The 20,306-nt window shown below is 44.1% G+C and overlaps 1 protein-coding gene across 4 annotated transcripts in view; it reads left to right on the plus strand.

The window, feature by feature from the left end:
• BRD1 (bromodomain containing 1) overlaps positions 1-20,306 on the plus strand; it is a gene marked incomplete at its 3' end in the record, with an annotated part of 74,043 nt that extends 53,737 nt beyond the window's left edge. For 2 of the 4 annotated variants that reach the window (XM_068135311.2, XM_068135332.2), the window contains 6 exon segments: positions 5,168-5,413; positions 5,542-5,668; positions 10,150-10,286; positions 10,415-10,575; positions 11,637-11,791; positions 20,082-20,306. In XM_068135311.2, the coding sequence (XP_067991412.2) occupies positions 5,168-5,413; positions 5,542-5,668; positions 10,150-10,286; positions 10,415-10,575; positions 11,637-11,791; positions 20,082-20,262 (1,007 nt within the window). 4 annotated transcript variants of the gene reach the window in all.

Raw genomic sequence — 20,306 nt, forward strand, 5'->3', positions numbered from 1 at the left:
ATGGTGGTGAACAGCTGTTTTAAAGACCTGGAGGGAGGAGTGGGATTGAAGGGAGTGAGGGAGTTTGTTCCAGAGGCGGGAGAAAAGAGGAATGAAAGAGTGAAGGTGAGCAGAGAGCCGAGATTTCGGCAGTTTAACCATCAGAGGGTTGCTGGCAGATCTTGTGCGACCTGTAGGAATATTTGGGGGACAGAGCACAGAGAGAGCTGGGGGTGCAAGGCCGGAGAGGAGTCGGTAGAAGACAGAAAGACCACCTACCTGCCTGCGGTGAGTGAGTGAAAGGCCCTCAGAGATAGCTTCATCGCGGGAGATTCCAATAATTCTGAAAGCTTTGGTTTCAACAGCGTGAAGCCGAGCTAGGTGTGAGGCAGGAGCACCGGCCCATAGGGGAGAACAGTATTCCATTGAGCTGCGGATGAAAGCCTTGTATGTGGTGAGGAGCTCAGGTGTGCCGAGGAAGGACTTCGCACGACGGAGGATGCCCAGTCGGCGACTGGCTTTGGAGGCCAGCTTGGAAATGTGGTTTTCCCAAGAAAGATCATGGCAGATAGTGAGACCCAAAATCTTGAGCGACAGAACTTCTTGGAGAGGATTGTTGAGAAAGTAGATGGGAGGGTTGTCCAGTCGATCTTTTCGGAGAGACATAGTAAGAGTGTGAGATTTGTCAGGATTGAAAGACATGTTCCACTTGTTTGACCAGTCTGTGATTTTGTCCAGGTCTTCAGAGAGTGAGGAGGCAGCAGACTGCCGATCTGAGGGAAGAGGAATGGAGCGGCAGAGAGTGGAGTCATCAGCAAAGAGATAGAGAGGATTTTCGAGAGAGTCAGAGAGATCATTGATGAAGACCAGAAAAAGCACGGGGCCCAGAACACTGCCTTGGGGAACTCCAGCCTGAACAGGAAGAGGAGATGAGAGAAACCCATTCAGGGCCACACGTTGACGACGACTAGAGAGGAAGTCCGCCAGCCATGCGTGGAGATTTCCATGGATACCAAAGGAGGAGAGTTTGGTGAGCAGAGCGGGGTGCCAGACCGTGTCGAAGGCACGTGATATGTCGAGGGAGACAGCTCTAATTTCCTGTTTGGCATTGAGGACCTCCATCCATTGTTGAGACAGCAGAAGCAGCATGTCCAGAGTAGAGTGACCTGGTCTGAAACCAAATTGGTGATCAGAGATCAAGCCATTGGAGAAGAGGAAAGATTTCATATCCGAAGCAATGATGGATTCCATGACTTTGCTGATAATTGGGAGAAGGCTGATTGGTCTGTAGTTGCTAGGATCTGTTTTTGCACCTTTTTTGTGCAAAGCGGTGATGTTGGCTGATTTCCAAGCAGATGGCAGTTGACCTTGAGCAAAAGAGAGGGTGAAGAGAACAGAGAGAGGGTGAGATAGAGCAGCAGAGCAGGATTTTAGGACCCGTGGGCTGATGCCGTCGGGTCCAGTTGCAGAATCAGAGTCGAGGGTTGACAGAAACTTTTCCACCTTGTCAGGAGGAAAGGACACGGAGTCCAGGAGCAGCAGGGTACGACTGGGTATGGTGGGTACAGAGAGGGATGGGTTTGGGACACAAGATTTAGAGGCAAACACAGAGTTGAGGCATTCAGCTTTTTCACGTGCGGAGTCAGCTGTGTAGCCGTTTGAGGTAAGGGAGGGGATGGAGGGGAAACAAACACCAGAAACAGATTTGACCAGACGCCACCAGGATTTGGAAGAGGGAGACAGATAAGAGAGTTCGGTCTTGAGAACGGAGAGATATTGTTTCCTGGCTCTCCTGAGGGTGGACACACACTTGTTTCGGGCTTTGTGAAAGGAAATGAGATTTCCTTCCGTTGGATTTGCTTTCCAGGAGACGAAGGCAAGTTGTTTCTGGGCAACAGCCTCACCACAAGATTCCGTGTACCATGGACGGGAGGAAGGGTATGACAACTGAAGACGAGATGGGATAAATCTGTGCATGAGAGAGAGCAATTTACTTTGGAAGAATTCCCAGGATGAGTTGATGTCAGAGGTGGTAGACATGGGAGACCAGTCCAGATGATTGATGGCTGCTTGAAGACCGTCTTTCGCAATTCGTCATTTGTCTTCCTCTCTCTCAACGATACTCTGCACATCCACCGAACCATTCGCATTCCCACCCTTTCCAGCCTTCGTTGCTGCTCTACGTTCATTACCCATGTCTTGCTCCCATAAATCATAACACTTCTCACACATGCAGCAAACACCTTTCCCTTCAGCTTCAACGACACTCCCTTCCTCATCAGCACGCCACTCAGTTCCCGAAACTTCTTCCATGCACATCTCACTCCAGCAACCGTTGCCGAGTCTGATCCACCTTCTCCATTCAGCATGTCTCCGAGGTAGCAAAATGTTTTCACACCTTCCAGCTTCATGCCGTCTCCAAGATCCAACTCAACATTTCCTCCATTTGCAGCTCCCTCTGGGCACACCTTACACTTGAATGCAGCTGCCACACTGGTTAATGACTCTCTCAGACCACTACATTTTTGATGAACCCACTCAGCGCACATTGTACATTGAATGGAGTTCACTCCGACACTCTTCCTGCACACAGCACATGGCCACTTCCCTGTTCTTTCCACCTCACCACATGCTTTACCACTTGCCATCACCTTCGTCTTTCCGATATTCACCTTCAGACCTTTTGTCTCCATACATTCCTTCCACTTGTTCATCTTTTCCTTCAGTCCATCCATACTTTCCGCAATCAACACCAGATCATCTGCATTCAACAACTCCCACGGTAAACCCTCCTTTACGTTCTGAGCCAGCACCTCCATCACAGATACAAATAGTAGTGGACTTAGTACCGACCCCTGATGCAATCCCACCTTCACCTCAAACTCACCACTGTTCCCGTCCTTCATCCTTACAGCTGTGCGCGCTCTTTTGTACATTGCCATCACGACTCTGATCAACCATTCCTCCACTCCTAACTTCCTCAATGCCCATGTCAATACTTCGCGTGGAACCCTATCGAATGCTTTCTCCAGATCAACCAACCCAAGAAACAACTTCTTCCTCTTCTCCATGTACTTCTCCTGCAACTGCCTCACAATAAAGAGCGCGTCTGTCGTTCCTCTTCCTGGCATAAATCCAAACTGCATTTCGTCAATCTTCACCTTCTTCCTTATCCACCTCTCCAACACCCTTTCCAATACCTTCATTCCATGCTCCAATAACTTTATCGCTCGGTACGAGCCACACTCCAGAGGGTCACCTTTCCCCTTGTATAGAGGGACGAGGGTACTCAGTTCCCAATCCACTGGAATGTGGCCTTCTTTCACCACCAGATTACAGATCTCTGTCATTCTCTTCACACCCCAACTTCCTGCTACCTTCAACATATCTCCCTCCCGTCGGCCCTCCCGCTTTTCTACTCTTCATTGCTTTTATCGCTTCCTCAACTTCCTTCTCAGTTATCTTCTCTGCCAGTCCTAAAACTGGGTTACTCTCTATGTTGCCATCCCATTCATTCTCTGCATTCAACAGCATTTCCATATATCTTTTCCATCTTCCTTTAATTCCATCTGGGTCCACAACGATTTGTCCCACTTCATCCTTCAAGCAACTCACCCCCATCACATCACACCTCTCTTTCGCTATCTGCTTTGCAATCCTGAATACCGCTCTCTGACCCTCTTCCGAATCCAAGCGTTCTCCGAACATTTTCCTCCATGCCTCCTGCACCTTTGCTACCTCTTTCTTTGCAGCCTTCTTGGCTGCCTTATAACTTTCATGCTCTGCTTTTTCTGTTCCCGTACCCTTTGCCTTCAGCCACTCCTTGAACTTCTTCCTCTTCTCGTCAATCCTCTTTCCAACTTCGTCATCCCACCACCATGTTTCTGAGTGCCTCGGTGGTCCTTTTGTCCATCCACATACCTCACCAACGGCTCCCAACAGACTATCTTTCATTGACATCCAACCACTTTCAAGCTCAACCACATCATCCTCGACCCGACTCAGCCTCTCTTTTAATGCCTCCCTTACTGTCACCTCTTTCAACCTCCACACCTTCATTCTCGGTTGGTACTTCACCCGCCGAGCTCTCCTCTTACCTTTCACCCTTATGTCGCAGACAACCAAGTGGTGCTGTGAAACAGCCTCCTCCCCCGGGATCACCTTTGTGTCCCAGAGGTGCCCCCTATCGCGCCTACGCACCATCAGGTAGTCAACGGTTGTTGTCGACCCACCTGAAGTGTATGTAACAAGCTTATTATCCTCTTTCTGGAACTGAGTATTACAAATCAACAAATCAGCTCCATCAGCAAACTCCAAAATCCTTTCACCTTCTCCATTTCTCACACCATATCCGTAACCCCCATGAACTCCCTCAAAACCGTCCATACTCCTTCCCACATGTCCATTTATGTCTCCTCCTACCACAACAACTTCCTCATTTTTCACGTTTTCCATCAGCTTCTCTATCGCACACCAGAACTTGTCCTTCTCTTCATTGCTCCGACCAACATGTGGAGTATATCCCGAGATGACGCTCACCAAGAGCTTTCCAATCATCATTTTCACCATCATCAACCTATCACTCACTCTAGTCACACTCACCACACTGTCTACAAACTCCTCAGAAAACAGGACACCAACACCATAAACGCCCTCCGGGCACCCTTGCCACACAAACTTGTATTTCTGTCCCTGCCTACCCTTCACCATTCTCACACCACTTCCCTTCCATCTCGTCTCTTGCACACAACATATGTCCACTCTTCTTCTGACCAATACTTCCACCACTTCTCCTGATCTCCCTGTCATTATCCTTACATTCCATGTCCCAAACCTCAGAAACCGATCTCCACTTTGGGCTGTACCCTGCCCATATGTAGTTGTAATTGTCATGGTTCTCTTTTTGAGGCAATGTTTTTTTATGGCCGGATGCCCTTCCTGACACCAACCCTCTTAGTCGCCTCCTACGACACGCAGGGATACGGTGTACCTATTCTAAACCAGGGTACACACCGGTGATTACACCATATAATAAACCTTTCTCTCTCCATTCCTGCTTACATCTCTTGATGGTTAATGTGTTTTCAGTAGTGTTGGTGCGTCTGATTTTCGATTGTAGGCCTGGAGTTGTTACTGTTATCAGCACTGTGGTTGGCACAATTTTGGAGTTTCCTTGTCTGTGCTGCAGGCCACACTGCGCTCCAGTCACCTGTCGTCGATGTTGGTCGTCGGACGTCCGTCCTCTTCACCAGGAAAGGCAGGGCTGCGTGTAGAGTCCATCCACCAGGTGGGCCTGGCCGGCCAAAAGTTGGTGATACTGCTCCAGAGAGTCCCATCGCCAACGGTGTGGCAGGCGTGTCATCAGGTCGCAAGCGAGAACACTCAGACTCCAAAAATGCAATCGACGCTGATGGAGATCACTTCAATCACAACGGTAAGACCGCATCCACAGTGCATCCTATTTCTCTGGCATTCTCAATCAGGATCTCCATTGAAAGGCTTTCCATCAAAAATATTGCCCAATGTGTATTGCCACTTGTGTTAACCCATATTCCCCACCAGGGCTTACGAATGGCTTTGAAAATGGAGAGCAATCGTCGAGTGGTGAAGCGTGCGAAGGGAGTGAGACTCAGGGTGATACAGCTGAGACGGGCTCCGAATCTGGGTCTCTGTGCAGCGTCCCCAGCGGGTGAGCGCTGTACAGAGTTGCGCCACGCTTGGCACAGGCGAGGACACCCCCATGAGTCCAGCAAAGTTAAAAACGTGCTTCATAGTGATGTTTTGGTGCTTTGCACTGCAAAAATAGATTTTGTAGATAAGACTACCTGTTGCCTTTTGTGCGTGGACTGCATTGTTACCCTCACCAGAGGAGAGGGTATTGCCTTTTGGTACGTTTGCTTATTTGTTTGGCTGTCTGTCTGTCTATCCGCACAGAATGAGTATGCTTTTCTCTGCAACCATTGGGCCGATTGCCAAGAGAGTTTCACCATAGGAGTGCCTCCTCCTGTAGAATTTTTTTTAATGATAATTATGGCGTCATATGTCACGTGGTACAGGCGCCATCTTGGAAAAACCAATAAGCTTTGCACCTCTATCTCAAAAACCACTCCATGAAAATATAAATGAAACTTGTCTCATTGTCGAGTACTTCCCATGGGGAACAACATATATTCATGATTGTCATTGGTGCATTGATTGATGTCATTCGACAAGTAGAACGCTTCATCCAATAAGTTTGAAATTTCTTGAGCATGAGCTGCACAAAAATGATATGGGAGAATTAAATTGATGACGTCATTGGTCACGTGGTTCGGCAGCCATATTTGAACATAAATCTACGCCGTAAATAAACCACACAAACACAGCAGCTAATAAACACCCCACTAAATAAACCACACAAACACAGCAACTAATAAACACCCCACAAAATACACCACACAAACATGCCCTGGCAACGGTCTTCAATCTCTGATTGCTCTTTCTTGTTTTTGTCATTGATTTTTAATAGTTTCCTCCACAAGTGATTTTGAGAATAACTTTTGGAGGAGAAGGGATTTTCTACATTAACTTGATGTTGCAACAACAGTTCAACATTGCCTTTCCATTGGTTGTGAACCTTTCATTTGTGATATTGCATAGCTCACTTATGATGCTTTGGTTACGAAATGTAAAATTAGAGGCATTACTTTCGTACCGGCCCTCGTGTTATTTAGTAGCATTTATTATTATTAATGTTATGAATTTATTTGCCTCAAAACTCACGATATGCTCGAGGATTAACCTACTAAGACGAGTAAGTTTTGAGGCAAACGGAAGATCAAGAGGCAGGCCAACGAAGAAATGGCAGGAATGTGTGAACGTCGTCATAAAAAGGTCAGTTCTGAAAAGAAAAGAACCAAATGGAGATAATAGTTATGCAGTACTTAAATGCCTTATCACTATCAGACTTGAAGTAGTTAATCTTGGTGTTTGGAAAGGAAATAACCAGAACATGATTATTCCCCTCAAAACTGTGATTATTACCACATTGATATAAGCAAATCTGTCGTGCCAATTCCTATCCGTTTTCAGACACATACATAGTTAGTCACCCATTATCCACAACATTTTTGGTCACCCAGCTTGCGTTCCCCAGCTACCAATAACTCGTTTGTTCCAGATTATTTGAATAATATGCTCGTCTGTTGGCATCATCGGCTTTTATTAACCTTATCTTTTTAAATGAAAAATATGTTGTCCGTCCCTTTGTCTGACTTGTTTCCGATATCCTCTCGCTACTCTTCACATTTTCGTAGGCATCATTAACAATGTCTTACAAAGTTTGCTTCTGGCATTGAATTTTACTTCCAACGTTTCCATTTATTCTGTTCGGCCCAGTTGAAAGTAGACTTTTCTCAAAGCTCTTGCCATGCCAGCTGATGCCACGGCATTCCTGTTGGCGGTGCTTCAAGGTTTGCCTGCCACGGGATTGGTGTTGCTGTTTTCTCCATTTTTCTGTTTATCATGGGGTGGTAGTCGCCATTTTTCTGTTCGTCTCGGGATTGTTTTCGTCAGATGACGCTCCCTTCCGATCAGATGCAATTCCATGATTGGTATATCCACGAGTATTTTGATTGATAATTATAATAGTTATTTAGAAAATTATTTGATGTTTGAGATGGTTGGTTACATGTTAATCTTTCCCTTAACTTTATTACCTCCACCACCGAAGATGGACTGAGGTTATGTTTTCACTCATGTTGGTCTGTCTGTGAGGAGGATGTCTCAAAAAGTTGTGGATGGATTCAGACAAAACTTGGTGGACAGTTTGGTTGTGTGACGAGGACTAATTGATTTGATTTTTTTGAAGATTGGGATCAGGATACGAGAATTTATGAAGTGATTCTTCACCATTGATACATATGGCCGATTATATAGCATGATATTTTAAAACGGTGTGGACGAGTTACAAAACTTCATGGATGAGTTGGTTCGGTGACGAGAACAAGCCGATTACATTTTGGTTCAGGTCAGAATCCAGATCCAGCCAATCAGTGGGATACAAAACATAAACTGTTCAGCCTGGTGGAGGTGTGCACTGCAAAGAATGCCGTTCTAGTTATGTGTACTTAATTGGCCTTTGTTCAAACCTGCTTTCAAACACCCTGTTCTAGATTTGCATTGGAATCCCAGCTATGAATAAGAGGAAGTCCAATAAAATAAATAATGACATATAAAAGTAATTATATGCTGTATTTTGAAATTGGTGTTTATTCTGCAGAAATTTGACATGGTTTTCAAGAAAATCTACTGCTGAGACACATGGGAAAGGGATAGGCATATCCATGGGCCAACGGAAGGCTGAGAATAAGCATAAAAATGTATTTTGTACCAGAATTGAAAATTTATGGTTCACACAAAAGAGGGAACTGACAAGTTGTGGAATAATTTTAGATTTGTGCGTTTATAAAATCATATATTTTAGATTTGTGCATGACATTGTACACGAAGGATGATCATTCACCTCCTTGCATGTCATTACCCTGCGCTCGAGAAGCGAAAAGCGGGGTTAAGCAATCGGTTAAGTATGTGTGCCGTGTCTGCATTTTTAAAATTCATTTTCTCGGCAACCGTTGGTCCGATTGACATGCAATTTTTACCTTACGAGCGCCTCCGCCTGAAGAATTTTTTTATTCATAATTATGACATCATAGGTCACGTGGTACGGACGCCATCTTGGGAAAAACGTTACACCTCTATATCTCCCAAACCGCTCAATGGAAAAAATTGAAACATGGCTCATTGTCAAGTACTCCCCATGGGGAATAAGATATGTTGATGAGGATGTCATCGGTGCCTTAATTATGACATCATATATCGACAAGTACAACGCTTGATCTGATCAGTATGAAAAAAAAAAATCCCCCCAACTGCTAGTCTGATTGGCCCTAAATTTTAAGAATATGAGCGGCTCCTGTGAAATTTTTGAAATGATAATTATGACGTCATAGGTCACGTGGTACATGCGCCATCTTTGAAAAATCGAAAAAAGGTTGCACCTGTATATCTCCGAAACTGCTCCATGGAATTTTTTTTACAATGGCTCATTGTCAAGTACTCCGCTTGGGGAATAAGATATGTTAATGTCATCAGCACCTTAATTATGATGTCATAATTCGACAAGTACAATGCTTTATTCGATCAGTATGAATTTTCCCTCTGCAATTCTTGGTCCGATTGACACGAAATTTTCACCATAGGTGGGCCTCCTCCTGTAGAATATTTTAATGATTATTATGACGTCATAGATCACGTGGTACAGGTGCCATCTTGGAAAAACTTCGCACCTCTATCTCTGAAACCACTCCATAGAAAAAATTGAGCCCTGGCTTATTGTCAACTTCTCCCCATCGGGAATAAGATATGTTAATGATGTCATCGGTGCCTTCGTTATGACTTCATAATTCGACAAATACAACACTTATCCATCCGATCATTGTTAAAAAAAATTCAGCAACTGTTGGTCTGATGGGCACACGAAATTTTCACCATTGGAGCGCCTCCTCCTTTAGAATATTTTAATGATAATCATGACGTCATTGGTCATGTGGTACAAGCGCCATCTTGGAAAATCCGAAAAACGTTGCACCTCTATATCTCCAAAACCGCTCTATGGAAAAAAATTGAAACATGGCTCATTGTAAATAACTCCATATGCGGAATAGGTGTTGTTAACGATGATGTCATTGGTGCCATAATTATGACGTCATAATTCGACAGGGACAATGCTTAGTCTGATCAGTTTGAAATTTATTGAGCATGATCTATGCAACAATTATATTAGAGAATATAAATTTATGATGTCATCACTCACGTGGTCTGGCAGCCATATTGGATCAAAAAAAAAAAAACGTTCAAAAACAGAAGAGTTGGCTCACACCAAGTTGACTGCGCAGGGTAAGTATTCTATGAATACCATCTAGTTTCCTGAGGCAGTCCATGATGAAGAGTCTGAAATTCTTATAATCTGAAATACTCTCAATTATAAGCTCATCTGACAGATTATCATGTTTACCAGCTTGCACCTTGTGCTTTAATGGTTGTAAGTGTATTGCAAAGTGTTACCTACCTTTAAAATAAAAATTATATTCTTCATGTAATACTTGAAATGATGTGTTGCATACTGTGCAGGCCAGGTGACCTGCCACTGAAACGGCGAAAGAGCCACTCCTCCCAGAGTCATGACGGGCTCTCCGACGATAGCGGTGAAGACACAACGTTTCCCAACCCTGACGACGGAGACAAAAAAGGACTCGGAAAGTCAACAGGTAAGACAATTCCAGGTGGCTATCATGGCCATGCTGTTGGATTATAGGTCGAATAATCTCTCTCCTGCAATAGTTCTTGATCTTAGCATGTAGCTGGCAGTGTGGCAGGGACAGCATTTTTGTGGTAGACCGGAAGCACAGCGCTGACATGGGCGGGCAACCTGCCACCACAGCCCACCTGAAGGGCCCAGGCCGGGGCTGCGTATGGTTCGAGAACTTGGACTCCCTGATGGAGCCTCTGGACCTTGTGTGGGCCAAGTGCCGCGGATACCCGTCGTATCCGGCGCTGGTGGGTGGTCGCGCACCCGGGCTTGTTTGCCTCTGCTCCCTCGCTTGCTTGCCCATTCTCCCATGAAGAATATGCTCTGGCTTGCTTCTTAGCTACACATTGTGCAATAATTTCTGACTTCATCATCGACCTAACTTCCATATTCCTCGGTATCATCGTCGTCGTCGTCATTGTCATCATCATCCTTGCTATCCATCATTCCCAGCTGAAGGCCTGCATGAGATTTTGGCACTTTGAGCTCAAGATAGCTTGATACTCACTTGAATTGGCAGTAAAGAAGGTCAATTTGATCAAGATAAAACTTTTTCATTTGACTAACAGACGCATGATCTTGCAAACACCGTAGTCTTCAAAATAATGGGAGACACTGTTTTTGCACCTTTGTTCATTACACTGTATTCCATCCTCTCCATGATCACTTAACAATGCAAATGCATGGAAAATGGGAAAACAAATAAACCACTTTCCTTTTTCTTTTTTTTTCTTTTTTGCCTGAAAACTGTCCATCGCACTCCTTTATATGAGGCAAAGTTTGTTCATCAGTAACCGCATCAATCTCTCTGACCATGATTAATGCAAATCGATCCCGTGCCATCAGTAAACCTACAGAGTATTACTTTGTGAAAGAATATTGTAAGTGGAGCACGTTTATTTTTAACACCATTATTATTTACACTTGTGAAACTCCATCAGCACCAAGCATGCCTCTGAACATTGGATACAACACAGTTTGGTAAAGATTGCAGAGGTGCATGCATGAACGTCATTTTTATTTTAGTTTTTTTTTAGTTTTTTTTTTAATACCTGATCATGGCTCGTTGCGTGAGGATAGAAGACCTTTGTTGTGATTGCTGGCTGTTTAAGCACGCTTAACCTCTAACATGGCTAACCAGCACATCTGAGAGAATACTGTACAACAAGAGAATTCTAGTATTGATGTGGAGCTCATGAGTTCACTTTCGCCAGGGACTTTGCATGAGTGCACTGCAACTTTGTGGTGTGGTGTTACTGCTGTTACTGCATGTTTTTATTTTGTTTTGCTTTGTTTGTTTTTTTTCCAGATTATCGACCCACAGGTCTCGCAGGAGGGCTTCTTTCACAATGGTGTGCCCATTCCTGTTCCCCCACTGGAAGTGCTTCGCCTCGGGGAGCGGATGCATGCAGAAGCCGGGCAGCATTTGTACCTCGTGTTGTTCTTTGATAACAAGCGCACGTGGTGAGGTCACCAAGCATCTAAAACACAACTTTGTGCAATGATATGTAATTGCACATAACCAAAGTTCACAGCCTTTCTCCAGCCTGATGGTTAACCTTTCAAGTGGCCTCTCATTGCACTTTTGCTTTATTACCTATGCCATCTGCGATGGACGGAGGTTATGTTTTCACCTCTGTTTTTTTGTTTGTGCAGGATATCTTACAAAGTTATGGACGGATTCGGATGAAATTTGGTGGGCAGGTTCGGTGTGTGACGAGGCTGTATTGATTAGATTTTGTTGAAGATTGGGATTCAGATCTGGATATTATAATTTTTTAAAGGGGAACCAAAATGCAAAAAGGTTTTCTGAAAATCATTAATCACAGTCTAATTTGGAGGGTTTTTTTTTTGAATTTTTTTTTTCTAATCACAGTGTCGAAAATAGCCCTAGAATGTCGATTCTCGATTTCACCAGTGACGTCACATCGTGATCTCACCTCAATCCAAACGGCGACTTCCATAGAGAAAGTGTATTCCGAGCTCAAATTCCGATAAGGTTATCGGTATATTGAAACGGATCAGTGGGAGTGTGAAGAAGCTATTGGAGACGAGGTTAGTGATAGGAACACTTTCGGTGGAATGTGTGTAAAAGTCATACCTCTAAACTGGACCGGCTATATGGATATGCTGCTCGATTGTATTTCCTGCATCACCTGTGGAGATATCTTTATATATTGCAGCGCAAGGTTTTCTATGTATGCCTGCACACTAGTGTAATCAACACATGCACGCATGCACACACACATGACACAAACGTTTCAGATATACTAACCCTCATTCTCTCTCTTTTCTTGAATGCCGATCATACTGAATTTGAATCTTCCTTGGGTGGTAGTTTATGGGATATCGAAGTTGACTTGATGGTGTCCGAGACAATGGCTTCTCGGTTTTTGAGTTCTTCAGATGCTGTAGGGCAAGGTGGCAGCGATGTTAGGCAGCACATCTAGCGAGGTGAGTTCGGTCACCGGCAAACCAACACAGGTGTTCGATTCACCACTCAAATCGCCCGTGTCCATATGCTGGTATGGTAGCCCAGCAGAGAAGGTGTTACAGATTCGTGTGACGGCTGTTTCTTCCGCCTAATCTTGGGAATGACATCATCTCTTAATCGTGGAGGATAACCACAAGATATAGCCATCTTTGTTGTTTCATAACAGTGCTCTGTAAAATGTTCCGAGCACAAAAGCGACCATTTTGTAGGCCCCATCTGCACTCGGGTATTTCAAACAAACCTCGTCCAATTTCTGGCAACTCTTGGATCTTTTGGCCATTGGTGTAGCATGAAACCATCTCGGTTTGTATTACTAGAATCACCAAGGACGCATCAACCCAGCATCATTGTAGAAATTCAAAAATTATTCGCCAGCTTAATATTCTAAAAAGTTGATGAAAATGGAATAAATGAAGGAGTTGAATTTACATTTTCCCTTTTTATATATACATGGTTGAGGCTCGTAGAAGAACTAGAGAATATGGAATGGAACAAATTGGAAAGGGAGAAAAACCAACACCAGAGTAGAGGTGAGAGTGAGATCAAGGGGAGGGGGAGAAGGGCAGATGGGTTTGGAGTCCCTGATGTGTGCTGATACAAGGAAGCAGAAAACGGAGTTGAAGCGGAAAAGGAACAAACCAACTGACAAGCAAGCAAAAAGAGGGGGGATAAAGGGCGGAAAATCACAGTAACTTGGGAATGGGGTCATTTGGGATAGAAAATATAATGAGTATGGATAGGGGGGTGACCTGTGGTAGTGGTCAACAGCCATATTGAAGCCCTGGAGGGAAGAATGGGGCTGAACAGACTGGAGAAATTGGTTTCACAGGCGAGAGAAAAGAGGAACAAACGATTGGAGGTGAGCATTGAGCCTGGATTTTGGGAGTTTAACAAGAAGAGGGTTACTGGCAGACTGTGTGCACCCTGCAGAAACATGGGAGGGACAGAGCCAAAAGAGGACAGAGTATAGAAGACCAAAAATAGGTGGTAGGATACAGAGGCCGCCAACCTGTCTGCAATGTAAAAGTAAGAGGCCAAGACACTCGGCTTTGTCATGGGAGACCCCAATGATTTTGCTTTCCATGGCATAAATAATGGCATGAGGTGTGAGGCAGTGTGCCAACTGAAAAGGGAGAGCCAGTACTCCATCATGCTGTGAATTAAGGCCTTGTAGGTTGTCAAAAGTTCAGATTAACCAATAAAAGACCTTACATGACGGCGATGCCCAGAAGATGGTTATTGGCAGATCATGTGTGCCATCGTGCGACAAACATCACAAGGGCCCAAAAGTTTGACTTAAGACCTCTTAAAGTCATTTGTTTGGGAAGTAGATGGGAGGGCTTTCCAGATGGTCCTTTCGTAGAGATGGTGAGTGTGTGAGATGTTTCAGGGTTGAAAGACATATTCCAAATGTTCAGCTCCTGATTCTATCAAGCTCTACAGAGAGGGAAAAGGCTGCTGCCTGCCTTTCTGAAGGATGAGAAATTATATTGCAGAGAGTGGAATAATCACCAAAGAGATGAGCAGAATTTTCCAGGTAATCAGAAAGACAATTGATGAAGATGAAGAACAAGACTGGTTTCAAGATACTGCCTTGGAGCAATCAAGCCTTGCCAAGGAGAGCAGATGAGAGGATCTCTCCCATTAAGCGCTATGCGCGTGGAGGAAGTCGGTGATCCATGAGAGTTGTTGGCCTTGTGTGCCACAGGCAGCAAGCGAGTTTGGAGACTGTATTAAAACTGTCTGACTGCATGGAAAGGTTCAATATATGTCCAGAGAGATGCTCTATATGTATATAAATCTCACGTCTGCGATTGGGGGCATCAATGCATTGTTGGGGAGAGTTCAAGCAACATGTCCAGCATAGAATGACTGGGTCTGAAATGGAACTGATTATCTAAGATCAGGCTGTTTGAGAAAAAGAAGGATTTTTATGTCAATCGCAATGATGCTGTATGCAGAATTGTATGACGGTCTTCATCCTGTCCACCAAGTTTGACTATATAGGAAACACGGGGACAGCCACTGTGATTTTATGGGGAGGGTAGTGTCATTTTATGGGGAGGGCAGTGTCATTTTATGGGGAGGGCAATGTGATTTTATGGGGAGGGTAGTGTGATTTTATGGGGAGTGTAGTGTGATTTTATGGCAAGGGTCGTGTGATTTTATGGCGAGGGTAGTGATTTTATGGCGAGGGTAGTGTGATTTTATGGGGAGTGTAGTGTGATTTTATGGCAAGGGTAGTGTGATTTTATGGCGAGGGTAGTGTGATTTTATGGCGAGGGTAGTGTGATTTTATGGCGAGGGTAGTGTGATTTTATGGCGAGGGTAGTGTGATTTTATGGCGAGGTTAGTGTGATTTTATGGCGAGGGTTGTGTGATTTTATGGCGAGGGTAGTGTGATTTTATGGCGAGGGTAGTGTGATTTTATGCCGAGGGTCGTGTGATTTTATGGCGAGGGTCGTGTGATTTTATGGCGAGGGTCGTGTGATTTTATGAGGAGTGTAGTGTGATTTTATGGGGAGGGTAGTTGATTTTATGGGGAGGGTAGTTGATTTTATGGCGAGGGTAGTGTGATTTTATGGTGAGGGTCGTGTGATTTTATGAGTGTAGTGATTTTATGGGGAGGGTAGTGTGATTTTATGGGGAGGGTAGTGTGATTTTATGGGGAGGGTAGTGTGATTTTATGGGGAGGGTAGTGTGATTTTTATGGCGAGGGTCGTGTGATTTTATGGTGAGGGTCATGTGATTTTATGGCGAGGGTCATGTGATTTTATGGTGAGGGTAGTGAGATTTCATGGCGAGGTAGTGTGATTTTATGGTGAGGGTCATGTGATTTTATGGTGAGGTTCATGTGATTTTATGAGGAGTGTAGTGTGATTTTATGGGGAGGGTAGTTGACTTTATGGCGAGGGTAGTGTGATTTCATGGCGAGGTTCGTGTGATTTTATGGCGAGGGTCGTGTGATTTCATGGCGAGGACTGAGGGTCATGTGATTTTATGGCGAGGGTCATGTGATTTTATGGCGAGGGTAGTGTGATTTTTATGGCGAGGGTCGTGTGATTTTATGGTGAGGGTCATGTGATTTTATGGCGAGGGTCATGTGATTTTATGGTGAGGGTAGTGAGATTTCATGGCGAGGTAGTGTGATTTTATGGTGAGGGTCATGTGATTTTATGGTGAGGTTCATGTGATTTTATGAGGAGTGTAGTGTGATTTTATGGGGAGGGTAGTTGACTTTATGGCGAGGGTAGTGTGATTTCATGGCGAGGTTCGTGTGATTTTATGGCGAGGATCGTGTGATTTCATGGCGAGGACTGAGGGTCATGTGATTTTATGGCGAGGGTCATGTGATTTTATGGCGAGGGTAGTGTGATTTTTATGGCGAGGGTCGTGTGATTTTATGGCGAGGGTCGTGTGATTTTATGGCGAGGGTAGTGTGATTTTATGGCGAGGGTAGTGTGATTTTTATGGCGAGGGTAGTGTGATTTTTATGGCGAGGGTCGTGTGATTTTATGGCGATGGTCGTGTGATTTTATGGCGAGGGTCGTGTGATTTTATGGCGAGGGTCGTGTGATTTTATGGCGAGGGTCGTGTGATTTTATGGCGAGGGTCGTGTGATTTTATGGCGAGGGTCGTGTGATTTTATGGCGAGGGTCGTGTGATTTTATGGTGAGGTTCGTGTGATTTTATGGTGAGGTTCGTGTGATTTTATGGTGAGGTTCGTGTGATTTTATGGTGAGGGTCGTGTGATTTTATGGTGAGGGTAGTGTGATTTTATGGTGAGGGTAGTGTGATTTTATGGTGAGGGTAGTGTGATTTTATGGTGAGGGTCGTGTGATTTTATGGTGAGGGTCGTGTGATTTTATGGCGAGGGCCGTGTGATTTTATGGCGAGGGCCGTGTGATTTTATGGCGAGGGCCGTGTGATTGTATGGCGAGGGCCGTGTGATTTTATGGCGAGGGCCGTATGATTTTATGGCGAGGGCCGTGTGATTTTATGGCGAGGGCCGTGTGATTTTATGGCGAGGGCCGTGTGATTGTATGGCGAGGGCCGTGTGATTTTATGGTGAGGGTAGTGTGATTTTATGGTGAGGTTCGTGTGATTTTATGGTGAGGTTCGTGTGATTTTATGGTGAGGGTCGTGTGATTTTATGGCGAGGGCCGTGTGATTTTATGGCGAGGGCCGTGTGATTTTATGGTGAGGGTAGTGTGATTTTATGGTGAGGGTAGTGTGATTTTATGGTGAGGGTTGTGTGATTTTATGGTGAGGTTCGTGTGATTTTATGGTGAGGGTTGTGTGATTTTATGGTGAGGGTCGTGTGATTTTATGGCGAGGGCCGTGTGATTTTATGGCGAGGGCCGTGTGATTTTATGGTGAGGGTAGTGTGGTTTTATGGTGAGGGTAGTGTGATTTTATGGTGAGGGTTGTGTGATTTTATGGTGAGGTTCGTGTGATTTTATGGTGAGGGTTGTGTGATTTTATGGTGAGGGTCGTTTGATTTTATGGTGAGGGTAGTGTGATTTTATGGTGAGGGTAGGTTGATTTTATGGCGAGGGTCGTGTGATTTTATGGCGGGGGTCGTGTGATTTTATGGTGAGGTTCGATTCGTGTGATTCTATGGTGAGGTTCGTGTGATTTTATGGTGAGGTTCGTGTGATTTTATGGTGAGGGTAGTGTGATTTTATGGTGAGGGTGGTGTGATTTTATGGTGAGGTTCGTGTGATTTTATGGTGAGGGTTGTGTGATTTTATGGTGAGGTTTGTGTGATTTTATGGTGAGAGTTGTGTGATTCTATGGTGAGGGCAGTGTGATTTTATGGCGAGGGTCATGTGATTTTATGGCGAGGGTCATGTGATTTTATGGCGAGGGTAGTGGGATTTTATGGTGAGGGTCGTGTGATTTTATGGTGAGGGTCGTGTGATTTTATGGTGAGGGTAGTGTGATTTTATGGCGAGGGTCGTGTGATTTTATGGTGAGGGTAGTGTGATTTTATGGTGAGGGTAGTGTGATTTTATGGTGAGGGTAGTGTGATTTTATGTTGAGGATAGTGTGATTTTATGGTGAGGGTTGTGTGATTTTTATGTCGAGGGTCGTGTAACTTTATGTAGAGGGTATCGTGGACATTAGCAAACATTAGACGATATATATATATATATCTCTATCTATCTATCTATCTATCTATCTATCTATCTATCTATCTATCTATCGGCAGTCCAGACATTAGGCATAGCATGTAGTATTTCAACCTATGATCCCAGAATTGTGAGCTTTGTGCTCAGATGCGTATCAGAGGTGATTTCTGCTGTCTTGTTGACATACCTACCAACGTTGCCAAAAAGCCAGAAAACACCCTCTGCACTCGAAGGCGCCAGAGACATTGTTGTTGGGTTCTCCGTCCCTCCGTGCGTCCGTAATAGGTTTTCCCTACGACAATAACTTAAGAAGGGTTGAAGGGATCCAAGTCAAACTTCGTACAAGTATGTATAATGATGGAAAGATGAACTGATTACATTATGGAGTCGAGAGGTCAAAGGCAGAGGTCCCTTAGTTAAAAGGTCTGTTACCGCGCTCACTTGTTGACCAGTGATGGGATTTTGACCAAACTTGGCGCAATAATATATAATGATGTAAAGATGAACTGATTAGATTTTAGCAACAAGAGCTCGAAGGTCAGAGGTCATGTCAGGTAAAAACATTATCTAGGTAAGGATGTGAACCAGAACTAATATGTACACGCATCATGATGCATTTGTCCAGATTAGATATTGAGGTCAAATGGTCCTGAGTTTTTCGGTCAAAGTTCAAGTAAGCAAAGACTTTATGTGGGCTGAGGCGTATTGGTCGACGTCGCGATATGGAATTTTTTTTATTTTTTTTATTTCAGGGTTGTCCTCAGTGTTTGAATGATATTTCGGTGAAGAAATACTTGTACATTAGTCTATGAAGATGTCTCATTCATAGATTTATTCACTTGTAAGCTGATGACAAACGTTCTCTTCCTCTATCCTTCCAAACATGTTGGACATATTACTAGCAGGTGGAACCAAATACTTGTGAATTGGACAATAGCTTAATATCGATTGGGTTATTGCTTGTATGGCTAAACAGGGTTTTAAATACGTTGATCAGGTCTGAAAAACCAGTGGCCACTAACAATGCTGACCACTGAAAAATGTTGTCTTGGTGGTTCATGTGGCCACTAAAAATTAGAATGCCTGGCTCTGGTAAAATTGTATGACAAATAATAAAGTGGAAAAGCATGATGTAAAAACACAAAACATGCTCAACCCCAACTTCTGAAAGTTACCCTTTTATCAAGATTATCGGTACAGTGTTGTAATTTTGCCAACCAACAAAATACATATTAGTAGACTGCACAGATCGGCTTCTAGAAAGTTAACCCCACTGCTATGGTACGGAAAGCGACCCAAACACGTGTACAATGCACGTCCAAATGGAATTGGAAATGTACAGGATCATGCACTTACTTGTAAAAGGTGCAAACTAGCATGCAATGTTCACAATCCCAATGCATTTTAGTGCAGCGCGACTTCTCATTGGCTAGCAAGATGTGATATGATTGGAATGTACCATTTAACCCCAGGGGAGGCCACGGCTTGTGATTGAGAGCGTGTGTAATTACGCACCGTTGGGCAAAGTTAGTTTCTCAGTAGTTATCAGCCACAAACAAGCATAACTCATGTTCTCTGATTCGGTAGGTACGTTTGCAGGCTATTATTCACTGGGCTCGGCCAATGCGCTAAAGCTCGCAAGTGTGCCGGCTGGCAAGAAATATTGACCAACTGCACATATAAAACTACTTGTTTTCCAGTCCTTTGATTGGGCAATGAAACACATTTTTAGGCGGTCTGGGGAAAATATATCGGTTTTCTCCACAGACCTACCTCCCCTGTTTATTTTTGACCAAAGTAAAATAATAAATAAACCTTATTTAAAATTGCACCTTGTACACTTCGTGGCAGAACTATCTGTCTTGGTTAGAAATGTAATTGTCAAGCTTAAGCAAATTTTATTGTATAATTTATGTGCTTCCTTTATTTGTGTGTAAATGTCTATAATATGATTTTGGCTCATGTCTAAATGTCTAATGTCCCCGTCCCCCCCCCCCTCTTCCCATCCCTGAAATGTCACCAAATTTGCCTCCCTGGTGGAGAGGAAATCGTATGATCCATTCAGTGCATTTGTTTTTTTTAATCTAATCCGAATTATGATGAAACTTGACTTCTGTGCATGCAGGCAATGGTTACCTCGCACAAAACTAATGTCTCTGGGCATTGAGGATGGCTTGGACAAGATCAAGATGATGGAGGGCCGCAAGTCGAACATCCGCAAGTCAGTCCAAATTGCGTATGAGCGTGCCATGGTTCATCGCAGCCGCGTGCGCGGAGAGACAAGCGATTGCAGTGATGTGGAATGATGCTGTTGAAGGGCATCTCCCCAAAATCACAGACTTTTTTTATC

Source organism: Myxine glutinosa, chromosome 1 (assembly GCF_964187855.1).
Source record: "Myxine glutinosa chromosome 1, kmMyxGlut1.1, whole genome shotgun sequence".
NCBI classification, from domain to species: Eukaryota; Metazoa; Chordata; class Myxini; order Myxiniformes; family Myxinidae; genus Myxine; species Myxine glutinosa.